Source organism: Sardina pilchardus, chromosome 7 (genome assembly GCF_963854185.1).
Source record: "Sardina pilchardus chromosome 7, fSarPil1.1, whole genome shotgun sequence".
In the NCBI taxonomy this organism is placed as follows: Eukaryota; Metazoa; Chordata; class Actinopteri; order Clupeiformes; family Clupeidae; genus Sardina; species Sardina pilchardus.
This window is the reverse complement of record NC_085000.1, coordinates 17670935-17690484: the sequence shown is the minus strand read 5'-3', so window position 1 is coordinate 17690484 and position 19550 is coordinate 17670935. Positions and strand designations below refer to the sequence as shown.

Sequence of the window (19550 nt, the reverse complement as noted above, 5' to 3'; positions counted from 1 at the left end):
CCCATACAGCACAACAGTGAAGGCAACAGCATTGCTGAATGTAAACGCTAAGAAAATACGTACAGTAAGTATTAAGTAAAAACAACAGTATCACACAGTGAATATACAGGAAATGCTGGATAGTGAACCTCAGTGCCACTGATAGACCACTGATTCACATAAACACAACGGCCGCGACCAGCGTAGCAACGGGGATAACAAAAACAAAATGCAATATAGTGGACAGAGTGAATACACAGTGAATAAATGCCAACCTCTGCGGTTAGTTGGGCATCTTGGTACAGCACATCCACCAATCCTCCGACACTGGCATTGACGAAAAAGAATCCGGACCCCTCTCGGAGAGTGAGCTCAGCCTGCAAGAGGAACATACACATTATCCAAGAGGAACATACACATTACCAATGAAGAACATACGCATTAACAATGAAGAACATACGCATTACCAATGAAGAACATACGCATTACCCATCAGGAACATACACATCACCCATGAGGAACGTGCACATTATCCATGAAGAACATACACATTACCCATGAAGAACACACACATTATCCATGAAGAACACACACATTATCCATGGGTCTGATGACGACTGACCACATTGGTGTCATTCTTCTGTTCCATTTTTACCTGTTTTTCTCCCCGATTTCCTCGATTTCTTTTAAATAGTCTAACAATATAGGATTCCTTTTTGCAATGCAATGAATTCAGCCCTCTGGGTTGGTGTTCATAACGTGTTTTCTTTTTTAGATGTGTGCCGAACTCCTTGACCCCTTCTCTGCACAGCAAATAGAACAGAAAGCCATCCAATGACAGATTTACACCCAGAGCCATGGGGATAGAGCTGCATTAGAAGGATCATCACTGACAGATTTGTGGCCAGTCAGAGACCACGGCATTCTGGGAGAGAATCCCAGATACCTGCCGACTCTGGAACAGATCTGCCCCGGAGGTGGGCCGAATACGGCGCAAAAAGCAGCGGCCGTCATGGCTACCATAACAAAGGTCAAAAGGTCGCCAGACCCATCAGATAAGGTTGAGTTGAAAGAGCTAGCGGTGTCTGGGAGGCAGAAAGTGGGGTATTAAGGTCGCTTATCTTACCCGCACGTCAGGGTGGTTATAGATGGTGACACTGTCAGGGCTGACCCGCACGTCCTCCACCAGCAGAAGGTCAAGAGTGGCCGACACCGCGGTGAGGGGAGTGAACTGGGAAAACAAAAAGAATAACAATTTGAAAAAACAATCCATGTTCTCATTTAATGTACCTCTTTCAAATCCGCCGTTACAGGATTTATTTAATTAGGGGATAACTTAATGGGACGTTTTACATTTGCTTTTGTAATCTGTAGAAAATGTAATACATTCATATTCATCCATCCATCCATATTTTTATGAAATATCAATTCAAATATAAATTCAATGGATAAAGTTGAAGTTATCGTTTGAAAAATGTGACTCATTTATCAGAGAGGAAGAAGCTGTGGAGGTGACGTGGTCGCGTCCTAGCAACGATTCACAAACTCAATCACAACATAAAAACAACATTGAAAGATACCACAGCGCCTTGTTGCTTGAATGAGATAACAATACATTATCAGTGTGTGTAACAGATGAGGATTACGTTCAGAAACGACAGAACTTGTCCTTCAATAAAGACTTTACACTTTACAGAGGCAGCTGCATAGTCCACTGCAGCTAAAAGTCTTTGGAAGCTCAGATCAAAAGAACTGCTCCGTCACGACTGTTCCCCATCACTGAAGCCGCCGACGCCCCATTTCACAACTGTGCACCACTAAAGCGGAATACACACGTCTCGATTACATAATCTGTTCAGACTAACGACCACAGAACAGGTGCTTGCTTAATAGTCTATTCATGAAATACAGTATAATTGACAAATACTGTCGATAAGGGACACAGGGCCATTTTCTTGTCAACTCTGTATGGACTATCAAGTGGCATTGTAAGATGGCGGCTTGTATCATACCCACGAGGCACTGTCACGGCAGCAGGCTTTTCTGGGTAATTCTGCCACTCATTTCTGTACTTGCCTGTGTGTGTGTGTGTGTGTGTGTGTGTGTGTTTTGTTATAGCAACCATCAGGAAGCTGTGGGCTGATGCATCACTTTATGGTTAACCACACACACACACACACACACACACACATAGAACAGGAAGTGAAACCTGTTCTTCATGACAGGGCTGTAGGCCGAATGGATGAGTGCCAAGACAACTGTAGAAGTGTGCCATACCCCAGGAAGGACTTGAGCAGCATCGAGGTGAGATGGCTGATACCCCACTGCAGTCACAGAGATGGACGCCATGCCCGACACATGGTGGACAAGGACGGACTGACGACCTGGAACAGACGAGAAGCAGGTTTTAGGCTCGCTCTTAGGAATGAAACTATCTAAAATAGAGTTATGAGCAATATGCATAAATGATTATCACAAATAGTCATGGACCTTTTGGTAATATGCTTTGTGGTTTTAACAAATATTTCATCGGTTTAGTTAATTACTTTAATGACATATTACCATGACATTATATTAATACACCCTAAGGTTTTGCGTAAATACACAGAAGTAACAGCATTTTGTGATTGAGACACTTCTTGAATTTCCCCTTGGGGATCAATAAAGTATCTATCTATCTATCTAAATCTCCCAATGCATCATGTGTAGAGACCGACCCACTATAGGCCACAAGCGCACCGTGCATCTTAGTCTGTTTACTGGCATCCTCAAACAGTTGGAGGTCCATGGGCATGGAAGCTTCGATGCTGGCCAGGGACGTTTTGGAGGACTCCCAGGCGATGGCCAGAGAGCTGAAGTTATCAAACTTCCTGCCCTGGTGATCGAAGGGGGCCAAGTCCAGCACAGGATTACGGTAATTAGACACGGGCACCTGTGAAACAAAAAACAAGAAATTTATTAATTTAAAAAGACTCCAGACAAAAACAAAATTTTTAAAAGCAGTATCTGGATTTGGTGATCGTAGGAGGACGATATTAGGACGATATTTTAGCCCAGCAGCCTTTTGGAATCATTCTACCATCACCCTGGGGAGCAGCGAGGTGCTGAATCAGTTTTTATAGATTACTGGACTGCGGTATCCCTGAGTGCAATGACACTGCTGCAAGCCCAGAAGCTTCAGAGGAGGAGGAGGGGAATCAGAGGGGCAGGCACAGGACTGTAATACAGAGTGCACAAGAGGAGCCAGAGGCTTTGATGCCAAGGGCATTTAGCACTCATTTGGTGCTCATCCCGAACACTTTACACGTGCAGAATGCTGATTATCAAAACTATTAACAAAATCTATCAAAACGATTTCTAACCATTATGCAGGTTCTGGTGGCATGGTTGAAAAGGCTCGTTCTGTTCTCCTGTACAGTATTATTGCACATTGCATGCATCAGGTTTAGAGGGACTACGGTCCATGCGTTTGTTTACAGTTTACTGGCACTGATCATGACTAAACAAGCGCTTTCAAATGTCTCAAATATCCCAAGAGCAACAATTCAGCTTCGAGGGCTGTGATTTCCACCAATAAAGGCTTGTGAGAGACCGCAACGGCCAGCTCACGAGTTGGGATGTGAGCTTGGCCGTTGCGGTCTCTCACATTTGGTGGCAGCGGTGGGATAGTGACGCCGTCGGAGAAACTGGATAAAAGAGGGGGAAAACGAGGACGAGGTGGAAAACGTGGACGTGGTGTCAAGCAGAGCCAAACTTGGCAGAGGATGGCGTTTCGGCGTTTGGTGCGTGATGAGCAGGAGGAAGAGGTGGAGGAAGAGACTCTAGGGACGGAAGTAGGAGCAACAGTGGCAGCAGAGCTGAAGCCTGGGGGAGAGCCGCCAGCAGGAGCTGACATAGCCGGGGTGTATGATCTGCTGCAGAAAACCCTGAAGACACACGAGCGGGAATCTTTCAAGCAGGAGCAGCGCTGGCGAAGCGTGCAGATCCAGCTAAACCAGCTCCGTGATGACTTCGACGACAGCCGTCAACCACAAGCACCGCAGCACCAGCCACAAGCGCCGCCGCCGCAGCACCAGCCACAAGCGCCGCCGCAGCCCCAGCCACAAGCGCCGCAGCCCCAGCCACAAGCGCCGCCGCCCCAGCCACAAGCGCCGCCGCCCCAGCCACAAGCGCCGCCGCCCCAGCCACAAGCGCCGCCGCCGCCGCTACAGCCACAGACACCGCCAGCGAATCCAGCCGCTCCAGTGTCATGGTCACGTGCTGCGGTTCCCAAGTTTGTAGAGGGGGAAGATATAGAGCAGTATCTGACTGCATTTGAACGCCTTGCTACAGCTTACCGGTGGCCAAGGGGGGACTGGGCTGTGTATTTAGTGCCATACCTGCGGGGCAAAGCCCGCAATGCTTATGTATCCATGGACATGAATCAGTCAATGGATTACGACAAGGTAAAAGAAGCAATCCTTGAAAAATATGAAATAAATGAGGAAGTCTACCGTCGGAGGTTTCGGGAGCCAGACAACCGGACTGGAGAGTCCCCCAAAGAGCTATACCAGCGTCTGAAGGATTTATTTCGCAAATGGATTAGACCGGAGGACAAGACGGTTGAAGAGGTCGAAGAAGTCATCATCTTGGAACAGTTTTTTCGTACTCTGTCACCTGATATCAGAGTGTGGGTGAAAGAGCACAATCCTCGGACTGGCCAGCAGGCTGCAGAGCTGGTGGAGAACTTCCTTGCTGCACGCCGAGGGCCAAAGAACTTCCGTGAGACTGGTTTCAGGCCCCAGTCCCAGGGTAGGACAAGTGGATATGGTAGTGGGGGTGGTCCTAGACCTAATGAGCGAGGTAGGATTAGTGACAAGGGTCCCTACATGCCCCCTAGGTATGCCACTTTTCCCAAAGAGCGCCCACCAGAGCGCCCACCAGAGCGCCCACGTGTCATATGTCACCATTGTGGCCAAGAAGGTCACATCAAGCCCAACTGCCCTGCAAGAAAGCCCGTAGGTAGTAGCCACTGTTGTCTCCCAGGGTGCGAGGAGCAAGAACAGGGGGTTATGGGTATGTTGCAGACTGTCCCAGTGTTAGTGGGTGGGAAGATGACTAGGGCTCTCATTGATACAGGGAGTTCCCAAACTTTAGTTCAGCCCCACCTAGTGGACAAAAAGGACTGCATATCTGGTAGGACCTTAAGAGTGATTTGTGTCAATGGGGATGAACACGAATACCCTGTTGCCAAAGTATATGTTGAAGTGCATGGTCAGACCTATAGACTCACTGTTGGAATTGTGGAGAGACTTAGTCATCCAGTAGTCTTAGGGCAGGATATTTTGGTACTGCCAGAGCTGGTGCAAGCCAATAAGCCTGTCAATGTGGTCGTCACTAGGTCTCAGAAAAAAGCCCAGGCAGAAGAGCCCCTAGAGCCAGGTTCCCTGAGAGAAATGCCCTTCTTTGAAAGTGAACTGTTACCCCCTCCTAAGCTAAGACCAAGAAAAACTCACCAGCAAAAGAGAAGGGAGAAATTAGTGGGGACGCTGCAGAATGAGCAGGATGGGGAGGGCCTAGGGGGCGGAGCTTGGGAAGACATCACTGAGGGCCTGGAACAGCTACAGAACCAGGACCCTACATTGCAGGAGGCCTATGGCAAGGTTAGCAGTGTGGATGGTGTTTCAACTGGTGTTTCAGCTAGCCTGTCTGGAGAAAGCTATTTGTTGCGAGATGGCTTGTTGTACCACCAGTCAGAGGGGAAAATACCAGAGCAGCTAGTAGTGCCCACTGTGTTGAGAGAACGTGTGCTTTCCCTTGGTCATAGCATCCCCTGGGCAGGACATCTCAGTACTGCCAAAACTTTTGAGCGAGTTGCTGCCAGGTTCTATTGGCCAGGGATGTATAGGGAAATCCAAACCGTATGCAAGTCCTGCCCTGTGTGCCAGCTAACTAGCAAGCGAAAAACCAATCCATTTCCCCTTCAGCCACTTCCCATTATTGAGGTCCCCTTTTTACGGATAGGAATGGATATTGTTGGGCCGCTAGAAAGAACACAGAGAGGACACAGGTACATTCTAGTGGTCTGTGATTATGCTACCCGTTATCCAGAAGCCTTTCCCCTCCGTAAAGTGACTGCTACCACTATCTCCCAGGCTATCCTACAGCTGTTTTCTCGGGTAGGGATACCCCAAGAGATTATCACGGACCAGGGAACAGCCTTTTTAGCCAAGAAGATGAAGCAGGTCTATAGCCTACTGGGGATTAAGGGGATCAGGACCACACCCTATCATCCCCAAACCGACGGCCTGGTTGAGCGATACAACCAGACACTTAAGGGCATGCTCCGAAAGTATGTGTCAGCCAATGGAAAAGACTGGGACCGCTGGCTGCCATACTTGATGTTTGCGTACCGTGAGGTGCCTCAAGCTTCCACTGGCTTCTCACCATTTGAACTGCTGTATGGAAGACCAGTGAGAGGCCCCTTGGATCTACTGAAAGAAGCCTGGGAAGGCCCAACAGCACCTCAGACCAACAGTATTCTCTCCCATGTCCTTCAAATGCGGGAGAAAATGGAGGAGATGACAGAGCTGGTCCGGGACAACATGGAGCAGGTTCAGCATCGCCAGAAGGTCTGGTATGACAGGACAGCCAGACAACGCACTTTCCAGCCGGGGCAGAAGGTCCTTTTGCTCCTTCCCACGTCGGAGAACAAGTTGCTGGCCCAGTGGCAGGGACCATTTGCGGTTACCCGCAAGATGGGGCCTGCCACCTATGAAATCAACATGCCAGGCCGGAGGAAGACAAAGCAGGTGTTCCACGTCAACCTGTTGAAGGAGTGGCGAGAGCGGGACACCCAAGGCAGCCTGCAGCTCCTGGTGCAAGCTGTTGGGGAAGAGGAAGGTGACAGTCCAGAGCAGTTTTTTCCAGCTACTCAACCACCCACTGCTCTTGATCTGGCGCACCTCCCTCCACGACAGCAGAGGGAGCTAGAGGCCATCATTCCATCAGGTCTGTGCCAAAACAAACCTGGTTTCACCACGGTGGTGGAGCACTCCATCCCACTGAAGGACACCACCCCGGTCCGGCAAAGGATGTATCGAATCCCCGAGCGTCTGCTGCCTCTACTCAAGGAGGAAGTGGAGGAGATGCTGTCCCTAGGGGTCATCGAGAGGTCCTACAGTGAGTGGAGCAATCCAGTGGTCCTGGTTCCTAAAAAGGATGGAACCATCAGATTCTGCATTGATTTCCGCAAAGTCAACTCCCAGTCCCATTTTGACGCCTACCCTATGCCACGACTGGAGGACCTGATTGAACGGCTGGGTAAGGCAAGCTTCATTACCACTCTTGATTTGTGCAAGGGCTACTGGCAGGTGCCCCTCGCCAAGCAGGACAGGCCCTGCACGGCATTCAGAACTCCCCAAGGGTTGTTCCACTTCCTGGTTATGCCGTTTGGCCTGCAGGGGGCGCCAGCTACTTTCCAGAGACTCATGGACTGTGTTCTTGAAGGAACTGACTCCTTCGCTGCAGCATACTTAGATGACATAGTGATTCACAGTACCAGCTGGGCGGACCACCTACGTCATCTTTCAGATGTGCTGCAGCGCATCCAAAGAGCTGGACTTACAGTGAATCCAAAGAAATGTGACTTTGCCAAATCAGAGGTCCGTTACCTGGGCCATGTGCTGGGTAGGGGGCTGATTAGGCCCCAGACCGACAAGGTCCAAGCCATACGGGACTGTCCCCAGCCACAGACTAGAAAGGAGGTACGGTCCTTCTTGGGTCTGGCGGGCTGGTACCGCCGGTTTGTGCCAGATTTTGCCTCTCGTGCTGCACCCCTTTCAGACTTAACCCGGAAGTCTGGGTCTGGTTGCCTGCAGTGGGGTGCGGAACAGGAGAGGGCCTTTAAGGACCTGAAAGAGGCCCTGTGTCAGGACCCGGTCTTGCAGAGCCCAGACTTCGACCAGCCATTCACCGTCCAAACTGATGCCTCTGGCATTGGATTGGGGGCGGTTTTGCTTCAAGGGGAAGGCTCTGACCAGCGGCCAGTGGCTTACATTAGCCGCAAATTGTTCCCCCGCGAAACGCGGTACGCCGCTATCGAACTGGAATGTTTGGCCATAAAATGGGCCCTTGACTCTTTAAAGTATTACTTGCTTGGAAGGGACTTTGTACTACAAACTGACCACCGGGCTCTTCAGTGGCTCGGCCGAATGAAAGACTCCAACGCCAGAATCACCAGGTGGTTTCTGGCTCTGCAGCCATATAGATTCCGGGTTGAGTATCGCCCGGGAAAGCAAAATGTGGTTGCGGATTTCTTGTCTCGCCACCCTGGTGGTGAGACTTCAGAGGGGGAAGGTAATGTGAGAAACTGAACTATCCCGTTCTCACTATACCGGACTGTACAGACTTTACGCTGCAAGCGCAGGAGAGGGAGAGAGAGACTCCGTTCATTTGAACACACGCATACACAAACCCATTCGCACACAGTCACCCGCCACAACTCCCTGGCTTATAAACTGTGTTGTTTGTTTGTTTAGAGTATTGTGTATTGTTGTGTAACGTCTGTTTGGTGTACGGTGAATTTAATTGTTGGTGTCGGGAGTTTGCCGCCTGTTTGGCGCTCATTTACGCGTCAGACCGATTGTTTGGTCTTCCGCGATTTATCTTAAGTTTGGCCATATAGCTAATAACTAAGGACATGTTTTCTTTCTCCACGGCAATGCTAACTAACAGTGTGGTACCCACAATCATTCCCATTTACCATTTGCATTCTCTGTATATCGCTAGTAAACTGGTTAACATTCAGCTCACCTACAACACTTCCTGGTCCTCTGCCTTTCCGTCTGCTGTCCCATTGCGGAAGCGCGCTTCGCGTTGGGACAGCGCTTTTACACCATCCCACAAGGGGAGGGAGTCTGGCATTATGATGCAGGGGTGTTTGCTTCGTCTGTTTGTCCTTTTCGTTATCATTATGTATGTGGAGATAGTTTGCACTTGTAATTAATATGTATTTAGATTGTAATATGCACTATGATCACTTTGTATGTTTTTGCTTTATGTATTTGTTTTCTTGATGTTAATATTAGAGACAGTAATTCCCTATTTGGGTAGTTTGACCCAATCTTTCACTTTGGACCAATTTGAGGTTATTGGTGGGGTTATTTAAGAGGGGTAGCTCAGTTCCCCTGAAGAACTAGAGAGAGCAGTAATCCTGTTGTGAGGTAGAGCTCTATGTTCTAAGTGAGTACTTTGCGTGGCTGATTGCCTTACTTATTTTGTTTTCTTTTGTTAAAAGTGTTTTGTTTGATAAGTAATAGCCTATTGCTATTCTTGCACATTTTCATTATTTAATAAATCGTTTGACACCATTGGTTGAAACTGGAACTACCTCTCCTGGACATTATTTTCCACCAACATCTCCAAGCTCACATCCCAACTCGTGAGCTGGCCGTTGCGGTCTCTCACAAGGCTACTTAGACCCCTAACCAATTTGAGCGTGAATCTCTTTCTCGACGATTAGCCGCGGCTTATACTGTGCATCGATTTTGCAAAATTTCCTCCGATATGAGGTTGATACACCGGGCCAGTTAATATGGTATTAATATGGTTTCGTTTCTTTTAACTCGCATAAAACACAGTCCTGCAGCTTATACACAATGCGGCTAATAGACGGGAAATGACTGTAATTGCCTTAACGTGCCTATATAGCGCTGATGAGCTCTGAGTGTGGCTGGTCTAGAGGGAGCAGTACAGGGCCTGCAGCAGCCCTCAGGAGCAGACTTTGGGCCACAACACACACCTCCCCTTTCAACAGCAAGAGGCCCGAGGCATAGCCTGACACCACAGAACTACACAGCTTACAAGCACACAGCACACTCTACAATACACTTTTAGTACACTCGGGACTTCATCTGAGCTTTGTTGTTGTCCTGAGATCTCTTGAGCTCATTTCGACGGCTACCATAAAGAATACATCCAGTAAACTGTGTAACGAAGGTCAGTAGTTCATGGAACAAATCAAATATCATGAGGTTGTCAGCACTCTCATCAGTCAATTTCCTCCCCAGTTTCTGACTTAGCACAAGGCATTGATGACAAATGGATCTTCCCCTGGCCAGAGAGGGTTAAAGCGGAGGGGGGAGAGATCCCCCTTTAAGCAGAACTAGAAAGTGACGTTACATTTGAACTGAACTGCTTGCCGATCGATATCCCACTATGACGTCTTTGCGACACGCCTCTTTAAGCAGACAGGAACTGTTTGAATTTTGCTTCCATAGAGATGCATTATGTGGCTCTAACTTGTCAGTAATGAGGGATCTTTGCCTGTTGGCATCCTCACCACTTGTTTGTTCTGCTGCAGCAGCGGGCAGGACAGGTCCACGCGGGGGTTGGTGTAGACGGGCGCGAGCGTGAGGCGCGAGGGCGGCGCGCAGATGAACTTCACCACGGCCGGCTCCACCGCGGGGAACGGGTTGGTCAGGCTGGCCTGGTTCCCCACCGTCACCTCCAACACCTGGAACGGGAATGTTAACGGAACCGGTTAACGGAGAGAGGACTCATCGGGCAGATGTGTTTACATAAAAAGTGATTTACATATCAGTAGAGGAGACTGCTTAATCCAGGGACTTATGAAGCTTCTGGGAAAGCTCAAAAGCGTGACCTAGAAAAATGAGGGAAAAACAGCAAAGAGGGGTAAAGCAAAACAGACAGGAAGAATGAAAGGTAAAGGGAGAGAGAGAGAGAGAGAGAGAGAGAGAGAAAGGGAGAGAGAGGGAGAGGGAAAGAAAGAAAACGAGAAAGAGAGAGAGAAAATGAGAAAGAGAAAGAGAGAGGAAGAGAAAGAGAGAGAAGGGAAGGGGGAAGAACTGCAACAACAGAGAATAGAGAGGAAGCCCGATTAGAGGAAGACAGTTGAGGACGAGGAAGAAGGTACGGCAGCGCTGCAGCGGTCTCACCTGTTCTCCGAGGGCGCGGCAGGTGGCGCGGACCCAGTGCTGGGCGTAGCTCCGGGTCGCCGGGCCGCACAGGCCGAGGCTGACGCTGGACGGGTCCTCGGCCTTCAGGTTCTGGAAGAAGCTGGAGGGCTCCAGCACCCAGGGCCGGGGGCCGCCCTCAAACAGCATGTCCTTGGACGAGCCCAAGGTCACCAGGGCCACAGAGGCTGGGTCGACGGCCTGCAAAGCACAAGTCATGTCCTCAAGATACATTCTTAACATTCTAAACATACATTCTAAACATGAATGCACCAGACAAGTCCTCAAGCAACAAACAAACACCAGCTTTAAACATGAATGCTCCAGACAAGTCCTCAAGTAACAAACAAACACCAGCTTTAAACATGAATGCACCACCAGACAAGTCCTCCAGTAACAAATAAACACCAGGCAGCTTTAAACATGAATGCACCAGACAAGTCCTCAAGTCAGAGATGAACAACCGTTTTTAAACATGAATGAATTACCCACACCCAGATGGACATGATCCAAGGCCTGTCTGCCACACTAGATGCAAACGCAACTGTATTCAGACACAGAAATGTAGTCAAAAACAGATGTAAACAACAGGAGCGAATGCACTGACAACACCCCGGTACACTCTATGGGCCAAAACTGCGCTGTCCGATTAAATATGCATGCTGTTGTGAAGTCACAAGCCAACGGCAACAGTAGCAAACAGCAAAAGTAAACAACTGAAGCAAACAAGAGGTGAACAATATAGACAATAGCCAGACAGGCAGCCACGTATTCTGAACTGAAAATGATCCACTTTTGTTTGCTGACTTGAATCATATGATATGATATTATATTATGTCAATAGCAGCAGCTTCTGGGGACATAGATATAGATTAATCATACGTATTACAGTAAGTACATACATGCATACATACTGTAGGCTAGACTCCTCTCTAGACAACCTGGTCTCTTCAGTCAGAAGAGGAGCCAGTAACGCACAAGCATCACCAAGGTTAACACCAGATCTGTATTTCCACATCTCTTCCACAAACTTTAATGAACTGCCAAACCACGCGCATGAAAAATGCATGACAAACAAAAGCATTCATTAAAACACTCCACTTAGTCCCTCAAAGCCTGTTTACCATAAATTAGCCATTCAAAGCAGTGGAGCTCAGCTATTCCTTTATATAGCACAGCAGGGTGCGAGGAAGTCAATCACAGGTACCGGAGGAGTTCAAAACACTCCAAAACTAAAGGGCGGAAACCACATCATTAAACGGCATCAAAAGCCCACAGTGGCCTGAAGCAGACCAATGTGGGAGCCCAGGTCTAAATTAGTTATTATTCTTCCCCAGTCGTTGAAAGGGGACTGATCAATGCATTTTCCGTCTGGTTCGCAAGGGGGGCTGTCCAGAGTAATCCAATGCTGCCTAATTAGCAAAATGACTGGACTGCTGGAGAGCCTACGGATTAGAATAGCACAGCACAAATTGCATTACCGAGGAGAAGGGGGGAAAGCAAGGAAATATGGAGGTAGGCAGAGCACACCACTGGAATAAACAATGAGGAGAGGAGCACCCATATGGGGAAGCCATCTCCTCAGACCGCACTTACTGTACATGAGGCTACATTAGCTCATGCATAGCTGATATATGTAAGTCACTTTGGACAAAAAGCGCCAGCTAAAATGTAATGTAATGTATGTCATTAGGCTAAGCCCATTATCCCTAAACACCGCATGACAATAGGAAATTCAACCAAGCCGTGGTATAACTAATACTAGCCGTTAGGTAAGGGATAATGTATGGAACGCCGGGAATATAAGTCTCGACAGGGAACCGGACCCTGACGCTGAGCACAGGCTTCGCCCTGAAGGGACTTATTTTCCTGATAATGACCAGCGTTCTATACATTATCCCCCTTATTATCCGGCTACTTGCCAACACGAGAAAAAGAAACTTCATGTTGAAATCCCATTCAAGTCAATGGAGTGTTCTACTAGCATTGTGAAGAGCTAGATAATAAATGACTTTATATAGTATAACTATACCAGGTATATGGTACGGTTAGACACCAGAAGACGGAGATCACATTGCTCGATGATCATAGCAGCAGAAGTAGCAGATGCTGTTATTGTTCGCTACAGTTCAGCAACAGACTGTTTGACATTAAAGTAACAGTCTTTGATGCTGGCAAAATGGTGTTGATATTTGAGATGAGCACACACTGACATAACATCCCTCCCTTCCATACCGCTGAAGTAATGTGCCGACAGTGAATGACCTCTGTGCATGAAATGTGCTATATAAATAAACTTGACTTGATTTGACAGGCCTGTGCCCGACGGCTGAATGAACTAGAGGTGGTCGGTGGAGAATGCCGAAAGGTGCTGAATTTGACATACAGTCTACTGGCTTAGAATCCCCAGCAGCACCTCTCAGATGGTGATCTGGAAAGAGTGCCGATTCAGGCGCAGACTCACTCGGAGAGGAGGGTAAGCAGCGATGGTGATCTTGGCGCTCAGGTGGACGTTGCCATGGGTGTAGCTGACGACCACGCCAGTGTAGCCGGGCGCCAACGCCTGGGCACGGACCCCGCTACAGTGGTCTTTACCAGGGCTCAGCCTCTCTGTGAAAACACACGTGTAAGAGAGAGAAGAAACACACACACACACAACACACACACACACACAACACACACAACACACACCAACACTCAATCATCAGAAGCTCATCTCAGTGAAAGCATGCATAGCGAGGCGAAGATGTGTGCACACACACTTGTGCACGCTTGTGCACACATGCTTGTGTACTGTATGCGTGTCTCTGCGGTACTTGGCGGCGTCCTCACCCTCCAGCATCTGGAAGACGCCCTGCGTCTCCGTCTGCACCTGCAGCTGGAAGTGGGAGCAGTCGCTGAGCACGGCGCGCTCCTCGCCCCCCCCCACGTCCAGCAGGCCGAAGATCCGCAGCGGCAGGTCTAGCACCACACCCACGCGGGCCTCCACCGCGCACGCGCTGAACTCCATCCCCACCGGCTCCACCACGTACACCTGCATGGAGAGAGGGAGGGAGGGAGGGAAGAAGGGAGGGAGGGAGGGAGAGGGAGAGGGAGAAATAAATAAAATGAGAAAGAGAAGTGTGAAGACCGGCGCAGTGTGGGCCTTAGAACGGTTTTCCTAACCCTGCGCGGCAGACGTTTCTAGTGGGCTTTGCTCCGTTAAAAACAACGGAGTTCTAATTTGTTTTTCTTGATGGACTCACTTCGGATGGATAGAACTGCAGAACTAAAACCTCATTCTGAGTTTCACAGTGGCCACATATTACAGCTCCCACCTGGGTGATGCATGGCAGAACTAAAATCTCATTCTTAGTGTTGCAGAGGCCACATTTTCCAGCACCCACCTGGGTGATGAATGGCAAAACTAAAATCTCATTCTTAGTTTCACAGAGGCCACATACTACAGCACCCACCTGGGTGAAGTACAGCAGCTATTACCCACCAGAGCTCTAACCACACATCAACTAGAGGGAATGAGTGAAAGAACCAATCACACTAGGGTGGGGATTAGGGGGACCAGCTTCAATGAGCCAGGCTGGAATTGTAGCCAGGACACCAGAGAACCAACCCCCCCCCCCCCTGCCTTGGGATGTTTTATAACTTTTTTTATCACTTTGAGTCGGGACCTCAGTTTAAATGTCTCGTGTGAAGAGGACGGTATCTGTATACAGCACAGAGCCCCAGTCACTGTACTGGGACCTTCTAAATACCACCCACCACTTCACAAAAAGTTAAAGACGTTTCTGGCTCACAGTCACATTGTTTGAGTCCACCCACATTTAAGCCAAAATGCTCCCATTGTTGCCCAGAGAAGAATTTGTTCAAAAATGTCTGGTTTGCAGAGATTAGGGAGCAAGCAAGAGAGTAAACAAGCGAGAGAGAGAGAGAGAGAGAGAGAGAGAGAGAGAGAGAGAGAAAGAGACTGAGAGAGAAGTTATTCAACTTCATTTAGCAGCTTTCATCTCAAGCAACACATTGTTTCATTGCAAAGCAACACATCTCCATCAGTGAGGGTATAGATCCCAGTTGTGTGACCCCTTTCCACCCCACATCCTGAAGGCTCACCCTCATGTCTCCGAAGTGCAGCGAGTTTCGCACGTCGCGGGCGTAGATCACGCTCATGCCTATGTCACTTATGGTGGTCATCACGCCTTTCACCGTCACCGTGGCAACGGCAGAGTTCGAGGACGTCCAAGTGAAGTTTCCGCTCCCTCCAGTAGCCTGTAATTTTAATCACCAGCATGATTAGAAAAGCCAACAGAATGTGGAACACAATGAGCCCATTAAAGGAAGTGAGGCAACACTTAGCAATTCAGAAAATAATGGAGTTTGCACACATCAGAGAAACATCCAATTTCAGAGCGCAAAACAATTCCAGAGTTATGGGGAGGAATCATCTGCATCCAACTGCCCTGAGGATCGTCAAACATGGCGTGTGGGAAAGGCTGCTGACAGACCTCTTAATAGTTCTAATAAGTACCTTAATAGTGTACTGGTACGCCCCCTCTTTGGGTTGCCACGGAAACGTCAGAATGCTGGGGGTGAGGACTATGGGGTCGTAGATCTCCACATCCTGTTCATTGCGCACTGGGTTAGGGAGTTCATGGATGACCCCCTCCTGAGACAAAAAAAAAAGCATTACAAATAACATGGGTCAGACCTGGGCATTAACAAAAACAAGATGCCAAGCACTCAAGAGTGTGCAGTCTTCCCAGATCACATGCCTGCAGCTAGCAAAATTAGAGGCAGATAATCATCAAGGCGCCCACTGAGGGATGTGAAGCCTAGCGTCGGCCACTGAAGTAAACAGGGGTAGTACTTCTCCAGTTCATAATATGGAGCATAATATAACTGGCCAAAACCAATCAAAGCCTGGGCAGTGGACACAGACTAATCTATGAACAACAGGAAATGCAACAGAAAGCACAAAAGAAAAGAAAAGTCAAAACCTATAGGAGTTGAACGGACAGACATTGTAATGAGCAAGCATGAAATTGCATCCAGGACTCACCGGATCAACAACAGATTTCAGGATGCCATCAATGACCGCCTGGCCATTTCTCACAGCTTGCACCCGATGGTGCGATCCATTCAGAGAAGATTCCAGCACCTTAAAGTACTGCTCAGGGAAAACTGTGTCTATCCGGACATTCTGTAAACAGGAGACAAACAAATGACCCAACATTTAAACATCCAAACAGCTTCTCATTAAACTAGAAATGGAACAAACAAAAGCCAGGCAGGCAAAACCATTTAATTACCAACAATTCCTAACAAACACTAAAAAATAAATGTTCAAACATTATGGGAAGAAACTACCTAGCAAGACAAGAAAGGAGTTCCAAAATCGATGGGGTTTATAAACGTTCAGATGATTTTTAGTTATTCAACAAAACTTTTAAAAAGGATTGGTCTGCTTCACATCAACTTTTTATGCCTCACTGATGCTTTTGAAGAAACAAATAATAATAATAATACAGAAGTCTCATTACAGATATTGCAACGCTTCCACTCCCAACCCGCACAAATAATAGCCTAACGTAGACTTACATCAGACAAATAAACTTTGTTGCTGGACTTATCAAACACTTCAATGAAGATCTCATAGACTCTTCCCGTCTCCAGCACCCAAACATCGCCTGGGCTGATTTTGAAGCCTGGAAAACAAACAAAGAAGAAGAATTCAAATGATGTGATGAAACAGCCGCTCATTTCTCAACAGACGCACCAAATAAATGCTTAGTACAAGCAGTTGTCAGATTTCTGTATTAAAAATGCATTTTGTAAAATGCTGGATTGCACCGCACAACACAACAGTCACATGGGCTGATGCAACCAGCTCTAAGCAGTGTGAAAGCGCAGAACAGGGAGGCAGACAGACCCAAGTATCCTGGCTCCACGACGTACAGGGTGCTGTTGGGGAGACGCGAAACCCCCTGCATACCAAGGCCTGCACAGCCACGGTTAAGGGAAAGAGCTGTCACAGAGCATTAGGTGGACAGAGGGAGGGAGAGACTCGCTGGGAGTCGAAGCCTTCAGTTCCCCCAACAATTTAAGGCCATTTCTGGACCAACTGGTAAGTGTGTGTGTGTGTGCGCACATACATGCCTATGTGAATGTGCGTATCTCTCTCTCTCTGTGTGTGTGAGTGTGTGTGTGTGTGTGTGTGTGAGAGAGAGAGAGAGAAAGAGGGAGAAAGAAAGAGAGAGAGAGAGAAAGAAAAGTGTTGTCGCGATCGATTTCGTCAGATTAGGACCTGCGAGCTCACATTTCCTTCCAAGTTTACACAGCCCTGCATGCAGATAACCGCTCTGCAGCAATGGAGAGGAAAACAACCTCGCCTGTAATTCCCCTTATCCCATCTAAATCCTCACCCACAATGCATCAACCGCACCCCCCCCCCCCTTTCCCCTCCGTGTCTGCACTTACAGCTAAACATCTCCCCACATGTGGTCTCTTATCTTATCATGCAAAACTGCAGGCTCACAATGCACGTGTGTATGTTTATCACTCTGTGCATATGCTTATCATAGATACACCAACTTCAACATCGCTGGCATGTTGCCTTTACTAACAGATACATCTACACACACACACACACACACACACACACACACACACACACACACACTTGCGTCTGCACCAAAGGTGTACATCACTTATCACCGTGTTGTTATTCTGTTAAAGGATGAATGCAAGGTCGCAAACATCACTCAACCTGACACTGTGATGTAGGCATTATGATGAAAGCATGGCACAGTTATCCTGGCTGACACCAGACCGCTTCTGAAATCTCAACGGAGATTGAGAATGGGTCTGGGAATGGTTTGCTCTCTTCTTATTTCCAAAGGGTGCAACCAGCACTGAAATTAAACTTAAATGTGTCCCTTTTTAAATTGGCACCGCATCTTTTCAGAAGTACAGAAAAGCAAACACATCTTTTATTGTAAACAAAGGCCTCAAATGCAGTTTCCTACATTCCAAAGAATATGCAAGTCTGTGTAATTTAATACTGACGCCGTCAGCTCAATGCTTTTGTTCAACAGTGCTCGTAAAAGTACAGTAATTTCCCGCATATAAGCCGCAGGACACTGTTTTATGCAAGTTCAAAGAAACAAAACTATATTAACACCATATTAATTGCCCCCCCCCCCCCCCCCCCCCCCTGTATGACAAGACAGGCGTCTGTAAAGTAAAGTAAAGTAAAGTAATTTTTATTTCTATAGCGCATTTAACGTGCACTTAGTGCAACCCAAAGCTCTTTACAAAACACAGAGACAGTGCCGAAACGGAGTGGCGTAGTCGCCAGCAGTCTGTGTGAAGGATACTCTTGTGATCGAGCACGATGTTGGTGTAGCCCAGCTGGACGGCGTGGACGTGGGATGTGCTCTGATCCAGCGTGGCCACGGGGAGGTCCGGGTTCTCTCCGCCACTCAGAACGCTGTTCCTCAGGCTCAGCTCGTACTGGTCACAGGGCATGGACAGCTCTACAACAGAGAGGAGGAAGAGAGGAGGAAGAAAAAAAAATCAGGGAGGGAGTTAAACAATTTGTATGGTAGGAGCAGACTTCACTCAGTCTCTTGGTTTGTTTTTGAGAGTGCTACACTGTAGACCAAACTTATATGTTTACTAAGAAAAGGAAAAAAGGTTGCACTTTGCATATAAACATATATGCATTTATATGCATAGTGCAACCTTTTTTCCTTTTCTTAGGGAGTCAAACAATGCAAGGTGATGAAATCAAATCTGTTGATATCTAAAAAGGTAGGGATGCACTGTTGCGCTCTAGATGATAAGTCATTTTTTAAACAGGTGCATCAAAACACAAAAGATCTCAAGAAAAAGCAGAAAAAGTGTGCACAAAAAAAAGCAAACTTTTTCCTCGAGCATTGAGAACAGCCTCATGGCTGAAACGTTTTGCCACTCTGGAGGCACTCTGTCTGCTAAATACCATAATCATAAAGAGACATCAGCCTAAAGCCCACCTGTGAGTTTTCCTTGTCGGATCTTCTGGACTTTATATCTTATGGACGTGCCAGCAAGGAGGTAGATGACGGACGCAGGGTTCAAAAGGATGTTCTCCAGGATCAGAAGTCTCACCTCTGCTGGATCTACGTCCTACACAGACAAGGAAGACAGACATTCCATTGAAGAAGCTTTTCATACAACAATTTCCCGTGTATTAGCCGCATTGTGTATAAGCCGCAGGACAGTGTTTTATGCAAGTTAAAAGAAACAAAACCATATATACCATATTAACTGCCCCTGTCTATTGACCTCATTGCTGAAGAAATTTAGCTAAATCATAGTATAGGCTGGGTCTAATAGTTGGGGAATTTCGGCAGTTAGACTACTTTTAAGAATCACCTTTTGAGTAGCAATGAGAATGTGCTATGTTAAATTAAAATATCAATATAAAAAATATCAACCTGCCTTTCAGAAGTGAATGGCTAAATACAAACAAAATGACATAACATGAATAAATCATGACTCATAATACTGTATGTTGCTTGGAAAACATACATTTTTGTATTTGAAGAACTTATACACACACAAACACACACACACATGCAC

At 47.5% G+C, this 19550-nt stretch overlaps 1 protein-coding gene across 1 annotated transcript in view; it reads right to left on the bottom strand.

Moving 5' to 3' along the window:
• nup210 (nucleoporin 210) overlaps positions 1–19550 on the bottom strand; it is a 58489-nt gene that overhangs the window by 24950 nt on the left and 13989 nt on the right. Inside the window, exons 6-20 of the mRNA XM_062540986.1 lie at positions 18962–19094; positions 18305–18463; positions 16858–16926; positions 16527–16633; positions 15988–16128; positions 15457–15594; positions 15042–15197; positions 13767–13968; positions 13399–13544; positions 10917–11135; positions 10301–10474; positions 2719–2911; positions 2257–2363; positions 1106–1210; positions 255–356 (exon numbers count right to left, since the gene is read on the bottom strand). Coding sequence (XP_062396970.1) covers positions 255–356; positions 1106–1210; positions 2257–2363; positions 2719–2911; positions 10301–10474; positions 10917–11135; positions 13399–13544; positions 13767–13968; positions 15042–15197; positions 15457–15594; positions 15988–16128; positions 16527–16633; positions 16858–16926; positions 18305–18463; positions 18962–19094 — 2151 coding nt within the window. The remainder of the gene's footprint in view (positions 1–254; positions 357–1105; positions 1211–2256; positions 2364–2718; positions 2912–10300; positions 10475–10916; positions 11136–13398; positions 13545–13766; positions 13969–15041; positions 15198–15456; positions 15595–15987; positions 16129–16526; positions 16634–16857; positions 16927–18304; positions 18464–18961; positions 19095–19550) is intronic.